Below are 8779 nucleotides of genomic sequence, written 5' to 3' on the forward strand. Positions count from 1 at the left end.
TAGCCCTAGGATCCTGATTTTCTGTTTCTTTTCTAAAACTGCATTTTACAGTTAGGTAAGGCTATCATTCCTCCACTAAATAGTTTTTGCATCTTTTGTCAAAATTTAGCTGGGCATTTTTTATGTGGGTCTATAGGTCTAAATCTGGATTCTCTATTTTATTGATATATGAATCTATCGTTCCATCAATACCGTACAGTCTTGATTACTGTAGCTATATAGTGAGTCTTGAAATCAGGTACACTGATTCATCTCATTTATAAAATTTTGTTTTAACAATTCCAGTTCCTTTACTGAATTTCCATATAAACTTTAATCTTGTCCATATAGAAAATCCTGCTGGGGCTTTGATAGGAATTGAGTTAATCTGTGTATCAATTTCAAGAGAACTAACATCTTGACTATGTTGAGTTTTCCAATCCATGAACACAGTTGTCTCTCCATTTATTTAGATTTTCTTTGATTTCTTTCACTAGCATTTTATAATTTTTAGCATATAAATCTAACAGGTTTTGTTAGATTTACACCTAAGTATTTCAATTTTTTGTGAGTGAATTTAAATGCTATTGTATTTGTAATTTCAGTGTTCACATGTTCACTGCTAATGTACAGAAACTAATTTTTATGTTTATTTTGTATCTTGCAGCCTTGCTGAACTCATGTCTTAGTTGTAAGAGTTTTTTGTGAATTCCTTGGGATTTTCTATGTAGACAAACATATCACCTGCAAGTAGGAACTGTTTTATTCCTCCTTTCTAATCTGTGTGCCTTATTGAACTGGCTAGAACTTCCAGTACTATGACAATGAACTTCCTTAACTGGTCCTGATCTTCAGGGGAAAGTAGTATCTTTCACCACTAAGCATAATGTTAGCTCTAGGGTTTTCTTTTTTTTCTTTTTTTAGATGTTCTTAATTTACTTTTCTGAGGGTTTCTTAAAATGAGTGCTGAATTTAGTGAAATGCTTTTTCTCCACTGATTAATTTGATCATGTAGGTTTTTCCTTTAGTTCATTAATATGGTAGATTACATTAATTTTGGAACACTAAGCCAGCCTTGCTTGCATCTCTGGAATAAACCCCACTTGGTCATGGTATACATACTTTTTATATATTGCTGAATTCTATTTGCTAATATTTTAAGAATTTTGTTTAAATTCTTGGGGTGATATTGGTCTATAGTTTTCTTTTTTTGTACTAGCTTTGCCTAGTTTTGGTATGGGGTAATGCTAATTTTAATTCTTTCTATTCTATTTTCTGGAGAAATTGTATAGAATTTGTCTTAAATCTTCATTCAATGTTGGCAGAATTCTCTAGTGAGACTATCTGGGCCTCAAGATTTCTTTTTGGGGGTAGTTTTAAAATTACAAATTCAATCTTCTTAACAATTAGAGGGCTATCCAAATTATTTCATATTCGGTTAGATATGGTAGTTTGTATTTTGGAGGAAGTGGTTTGTTTTGTCTAAGTTGTCGAATTTACATGTGTGTATAGTTTTTTATAATATTCCCTTACTGTCCTTTGGATGCCTGCAGGGTCTGTAGTGGCATCCCCTGTTTTAGTCCTAATATTGATCATTTCTGTCTTCTCTCTTTTTTTCCAGTTCACTGATTCTTTCCTCTGTCCCATTGAGTCTGCTGCTGAGCCCATCCACTGAGTTTATTTTGATTATTGTCTAGGTTCAAAATTTTCCATTTGCTTTTTCTTTAAATCTTCTGTTTCTTTGAGGAGACTATTTCTTTGCTGAGATATTCTATTTTTTCATTTGTTTCAAGTGTGTTTGTAATTGCTCACTGAAGCATTTTTATAATGATTGCTTTAAAACTGGTCATCTCAATGTTGGCATCTATTGGTTGTCTTTTCTTATTTGAGATTTTCCCGGTTCTTAGTACGATAAGAGATTTTCAGTTGAAATCTGGATATTTGGGGTATTATGTTATGAAACTCTGGATCTCACTGAGCCTTCTGTTAACTGGCTTCTTCTGACACTGCTCTAGCAGAGGCATGAGGAGATGCCTCCTTCTCACTGTCAGGTGGAGACAGAAGTCCAGGTTCCCCACCCCATTAATCCCTAAGAGGAAGGGGGGACTCCTCATTACTCCTTAGCGGGATTGGGAGTTCTGGCTCCCCATTAGGCCCCTAGTGACACTGCCCCCAGCAGGGCGCAGCAAAAGTGCCTCATTACTGCATTACTGTCCCCCATGCAGCATTCACTGATACAGTGTGTGTGTGTGTGGGAGGGGGGGCGGTGGGCTCAGTACCACATGGTAGTAAAAGTTCTGACTCTCCACTATCCTCCTCTGATACCATCTCCATAGGGAAGGGAAGAAGTGTCTCTTACTGTGGGGTAGGATAAAAGTCAGGCTCCCCCATGTGGATTCCACTGACACTACCTGGTTAGGAGGAAAGTCTTGGCTTCCACTTAGCTTCTGACACCATACAGCAGGGTGGCTGAGGGACCTCATTACAACCTGGCGAGGGTGGAAGTCAGGCTTTCCACTTGGCCTTTGCTGGCATGGGGGAGGGTGGGGCCGGTTTCTTCTGTGGTTTTTGGCTGGAATAGGAGGGATGGTAGTCTGACAGTTTTTGTCTTGCTAGACTGTCCCTTTCCTGGTCCTTTGGCTAGAGAGAACACACTTTTGTTAGAGCTTTTCTGTATGTACCTGTTGGTGTTTGTAGGCTGCTCGCTTCTTCAGTTTAAATTGTCATATATAGGGCAAAAACAAAATCGGGGAATGCACCATCATGTTGTTTCTTGGGTGCCAAGTTCCCTAGCCAGTCCATCTTCCTCTCTCCACTTTTTAGACTCTTCTTGTTTGTTTTATATATAATTTCCATGGTTTTTAGTTGTACTTAGCGGATAGAATGGGGGAAAATACATCTACTCCATCTTCCTATAAAGGAAGTCCTCTACTTGTTTTTTAAGTAATCTAATTTTTTTACTATTGTCAATTCTAATAACATTAAGCATTTTTATAACTATAACCTGTCCCTTTGCTGCCGGGTTCTGATCTATCATTCCACTTGAACACAATATTATTTGATTACTAAATTACATTTTGCTCTCAATCGCCTTGCACTTTAGCATTTGTATTTTCTGGATTCCCTCCCTTTAAAATAAAACTTCTCAATGAATAGGATACATTTCCTCCACCACCACCCCTTCAATAGCTATGTTTGGTAGGAATCTGAACAAATTTGATCAAAGATTAAGTAACTCTATCAATTCTTAAGACATTTATAAAAGCTGTGATAATGTTTTAAAATATTTATTTTCAAAGATGTCTTAAGGTTAGTAGTAGAGAAAGAAGTCTACTAATTTAAGATTTTTTTATTAGAGCTGAATCAGTACTATCTGGGTTTCTAGCCAGTTTTTTCTTTCAATTTCTAAATTTCTCTCCAATTTATAGTCTAAATAACTAGCTAAGGCCCATGTACGTAGCATATAAAGCTCTGCTGAAACAAAGATAGTTTGAGTAATTACCTATGTCTAACCTGAAGCACTTTTGTGTTCCATTCACCGACTTACATTTTCCTATACTACATTCAAGCATTCAACCAAAATGTATTGGTCACCACACTCCCTGCCCCGTTATATGCTAAGCACCATACTAGTGTCAGGAAATACAATGTGAACAACACCAACACTGTCCTACTCTTATATTCTGCTGAAACTTCCCAAGGCAGTAATATATCAAGCAATGTTTCCCAGGCTTTTCAACCACATAACCCAAGTATGAAGAAACCTAGAGAAATCAAGGTAGAAAACAGTCTACTCAATCTTATAAGTCTCCTGGTTTATCCTTAAAATTCACAGGAATATTACTAGCCATGGTATATCCACATTTGGTTTAATTAAAACACACTTCCCATATTTATGGTGACGGAAGGAGAACTGACTCTGGGTGGTGAACACACAATGCAATATATAGGTGAAGTATTATAGAAATGTATACTTGAAACCTATGTAATTTTACTAATGAATGTCACCTCAATAAATTTAATAAATAAAAAAGAAATACTTCCCCTCAGAAATATCTTGGAATAAAATCAGGTGTAACAATTTGATGTAACCTAAAAGGAAGATACGCAACATTTCTATCATGATTCCTATACCTCTGATCCACCCAGACCCTGATCTGAGAACCACTATAAGACAACAATTCTCTAACACACTGTATAAAACAGCAATTCCACCTGTACCTCTCTTGGCATCCATCACATACTTTGTCTTAATTTTCTTCATAGCATTTATCATAAACTGAAATTTTATATATTTATATGATTATTATCTGACTCTTCCCCACTAGAATATGAGCAAAAAGTCTATTTGGTTCATTACTGTTCTCAGTACCTGGAACAGTGTCTAACATCATCAGTAGTCAATAAATATTTGTTGAACGATTATTGAATGAACAAATGAGAATTACAGAAATCCTCACTTTTATTTCTTATATAAGAAAGCAACGCCTATATTTTATACATCTCAGAATTTCCTTCTATGATAACAAAATATTCAAGTTTTTAAAATAACTGATTTCAGCTTTCCTGTTCCTGATAAAGATTTTGTTCTAACATGTAGCTAATAAAAATTTCTTCTCTAAAAGCTTGACATTTCTATCCCCTAAGTTAATGTTCCCTATGTTTGTTAGCATATGTTTAAAAAATCCCCTTGAAGTCTTACAAATTCTTTGCATAATATTTAGCTGGGAAAGGAGTGGGAAGAAAGGAAGTAAAATATATGCAGAAGAAGTTGTGCCTGTATGGATGTTGAGAAAGAAACCAGGTGATGCTGGAGATGATACCATCAGTTTTTGCTAATGGAACATATGAAAACAATCTGATTGTATTCTATTATCCCCACTGATCACTGAAGGTTGATCTAACAAGCTGACTAGACAAATATCCCTTTTGATGTCTTGGTTACTGAACTATACAAATTAAGATTGTCTACTTTGAATTATTCGATTAAGGAACTCTAGACCTGCTCTGTCCAAATGGAGAGCCACTAGCCACATGTGGCTACTGACACTTGAAATGTGGCTAGAATGACTGAGGAACTGAATTTTTTATTTTATTTAATTTTTATTTAAATGTAAAAGCTAAAGCAGTGCTAAACACAAACTTTATTGTATTGGTAAAACTACATTTCACTTTAACTGGTACATTATATAAATTATTATTATCGTATTTAGTAGTGCATGAATACTTCCTACTCTTTTAATGCAGCTACCAGAAAATTTAAAATTATATATACAAGGTGTGATAAAAATATACAATGAATGTTTAAATTAAAAAAATTATTACAGTAAAAGACACATTGCCATTAATGCCCCTCAAAATACTCCTCCCCACTTCGAACACACTTATTCCATCATTCTAGCCACTTTCTGAAGCAGTTCTGGAAGTCCTCTTTTGTGAGTGTCTTTAGTTGTGCTGTTGTGGCTGCCTCCATGTCCTGAATCATTCTGACTTTGTGGAAGAGCCAGAAGTTGCACAGTGTCAGATCCGGTGAATAAAGTGGATAAGGACATACTGTAATGTTTTTATTTGACAGAAATTGCCATATACCAGAAATGACACGTGACACGGAGTGTTGTCATGATGGAGGATGATTAACAGCACACTTTCAAACACACCTTCTCTCAACTGAAGCTCACACCCGACTGGATGCACAGAACAAGTTGAAACTTGTCACACACTGTTACTAAGGGTCAATGCACAGCTTCCCGTGTTGAAGATCCCTGCCTTTCAATTGGATGGCACTCGGCAGCAGCCGTGTTACACATCACTTCTAGAACAGCAATTTCTGTCAAATAAAAACATTATGGTGTGTCCTCATCCACCTTATTCACTGGATCTGGCCCTGTGCCACTTCTGACTCTTCCTCTGAGTCAAAATGACTATGAAAGGGAAACATTTTGAATCGATTCAGGACATCGAGGCAGCCACAACAGCACAACTAAAGACACTCACGAGAAAGGACTTCCAGAACTGCTTCAGAAAGTGGCAAGAATGATGGGATAAGTGTGTTCGAAGCAAGGGGGAGTATTTTGAGGGGATTAATAGCAATGTGACTTTTACTGTAATAAGTTTTTTTAATTTAAAGATTCACTGTAGTTTGATCACACCTGATATAGATAGGTATAGATAAATACAGATATAGGCATGGCTTTCATTATATTTCTATTGGACAGGACTGCTCTAGAACAGTGGTCCTTAATTAGGGATAATATTGTGCCCCAAGGCATATCTGACTGTATCTAGAAACATTTTTGGTTGTCACAACTTGGGAGTGCTTTGGCATCGAGTGGGTAGAGGCCAGGAATGTTACTAAACATCCGACAATGCAAAGATAAAATGGATGACATGTTTTGGAAACAAACCATACCTAACCATCTCCTCCACCACCACCACCACCACCACCACCACCTCAGCTCTCTTATCAGAATACAACTGAGAAAACTATCCAGACCATAAGGAATTAAGGAAGGGATGGGATGGATGACACAGTGATGGATGTTAACAGAAAAGGCTTTTGTGGAAAATGAAGAATTTGTGATTCTAGAAGAAGGCTGATTTCATTTTTAAAAAGCAAAAATAAAATGATGAGATACATTTTCCCTCAGCGTTTGAGTAAAGGAAAAACACTACTATCAACAAAATACATATAAGAGTGAGTAAGAAGTCTCAGGCTAGTCAGGACAGGAAGCTTTTGCAATAATTTAGGGAAGGAGAGCCTGAGCCCTTAAGCTACGTATACTGCAGCTCAGAAAGAACAAATGGAATAACCATCCCTTAATCTTTTGAGAGCATTTTTTCTTTAAACATCCTAACCATATACAGCATATAAACATATTTTTAAGGATGACAAATGAGCATTATGATGTGTTTAAATAAAACTAAAGTAGATAACCATTTTTATTAATCAACAGTCCCAAATAAAATTAGACCAAGTCCCAAGCTAAGGCCGGAAAAGGCTTTCAGGCAGACAATATTACCTTTCTGTTTCAAGCGCCTCCTCATTTTTCATCCATTTAATGGTTGGAACAGGAAGTCCCGAAGCAACACATGGCAATACTGCACTCTGACCAATGACTCTGACTAAGGAAGACGGTTGTTTCAAAAACACCAAGTTTGATGTGATCCCAGGATCTAAAAAAAATTTTTAAATAAAATTCATGATTAAGAAAGCACTTCACCACTTTAATAACAAGGAATGGCAAATTCCTATTCAGTCTCTGTGACTTTATATTACAAGTATTTTTGGCGAAAATGACATAAGAAAATTCCACTGAAATTAGCAAACTTTTGTTAAATAACTTCCATGTGCAAAGCATTGTGCTAGGCTCTCTGGGGGCCTTAAAGGTGGTAAGTTATGGGTCCTTGTCTCCAAGGTGCTTACTAGCTGAGGGAGATTTGACATGAACCCTTCACTTTAAAAGACAGGAAAAAGTAAACGCTTCATGAGTGGTGCAAACAGAGAAAAGAATGAACAAGCTCAGGCCTCCCAGCAGCAGCCTCCCCACTCACAGGGATACCAGAAGAGGTTTCATTTCCTTCCCTGTATCCATGTTACTTCTGAAAATTTTTCTGAGTTTCATCTCTTTAAGTTGTTCACTTTGTCTGTCAATCCTCTGATTTTATAATGGTACAACTATCAGGCTACCACTATGTGTGCTCACTTTATACAGCTCCCCTTTATGGACATATGAAATGGCCACATCCTTACGATAAAAGATAGGGTTCTGTATCTACTGACAGGCTTATATAATATTTCCAGGGCTAAGTTTTGAGGAAAAAGACCATTCTCAGGCAAAGAGATGTGACTCCTGTCCTCATACTATTAGGAAAAGATGTTCTATAGCCATAGTAACCACCACCATAGCTGCCTTTAAACTTGTGTAACCAAAGGACAGTTCTATAGCCATGGTAACAAGTAAACATTGTTTAATAGATCAGTGACAACCCACTTCAGTGAATATGCATTTACAGCCAACCAATCAGTGACAGCCTCAGGGTTTAAAACTCAGCCATTCAGCAACAGAAGAACCACTTGCTCCTAAGGCTGACGTTAACCTGTTCTCCCCTCTGTAACCAACCATAAAACATGCTTCTATGGCTGATATCAACCCGCCTGTAACCAACATACCAAAAACAATGTCTTCCCCAAAATTCTATAGATCAGCAGTTTGCATTATTCAAGAAGGCTATGCTTGACAGGCATATCTCTCCCTAAGTAATCAAAACATTTGGTCCTTTGTTTTTGTTGCAGTTATTGAGTGGTGGCTCATATTTGACACTGAGAATCTTGTTTCCTTGGATCTGGTTTAGAGGATTTGCTTGAATGTTACCCTGGGTATAGAGAAGAAATATTACCTTTGCCACATTAAAGCAAGTCAAGAAGTAGGTTGGAAGACACTGCTGTCTGGCAATCTCTCTCCCTCCCTCCTCTTCCTCTCCCTCCCCCTAAATTTAGCTAAATTTAATTGAATTTTGATAGAAACAAACAAGTTTGAACAATTATTTACTGGCCTCTTTATACCAGTTACCATTCTTGGCATCAGACAGAATTCTCTGCCATCACTGAGCGTACATACTAACAGTCAGAGAAATAACAAATAAAAGATGTAGTACGTCAGGTGGCGATGTGTTCTGAAGTAAAATGAAAAGGTGAAGGAGAAAGCCTGGGGGGTGGGGTGGAAATTATGCTTTTGGTTTTTCTTTGTGAACGAGTTTCACATTAACTGGTACTTTATTTGCTTAAAACCTAAACCTAGTC

General features: G+C 36.9%; 1 protein-coding gene and 1 pseudogene across 8 annotated transcripts in view; both read right to left on the reverse strand.

The window, feature by feature from the left end:
• Positions 1 to 8779, reverse strand: part of NEO1 (neogenin 1) — a 261075-nt gene that overhangs the window by 160872 nt on the left and 91424 nt on the right. For all 8 annotated transcript variants that reach the window (XM_019659584.1, XM_019659588.1, XM_019659587.1 and 5 more), the window contains exon 5: positions 6999 to 7152. In XM_019659584.1, coding sequence (XP_019515129.1) covers positions 6999 to 7152 — 154 coding nt within the window. The remainder of the gene's footprint in view (positions 1 to 6998; positions 7153 to 8779) is intronic.
• LOC109391748 (nuclear ubiquitous casein and cyclin-dependent kinase substrate 1 pseudogene) overlaps positions 8233 to 8779 on the reverse strand; it is an 8904-nt pseudogene continuing 8357 nt past the window's right edge.

This window comes from Hipposideros armiger, unplaced genomic scaffold (assembly GCF_001890085.2).
Source record: "Hipposideros armiger isolate ML-2016 unplaced genomic scaffold, ASM189008v1 scaffold_302, whole genome shotgun sequence".
In the NCBI taxonomy this organism is placed as follows: domain Eukaryota; kingdom Metazoa; phylum Chordata; class Mammalia; order Chiroptera; family Hipposideridae; genus Hipposideros; species Hipposideros armiger.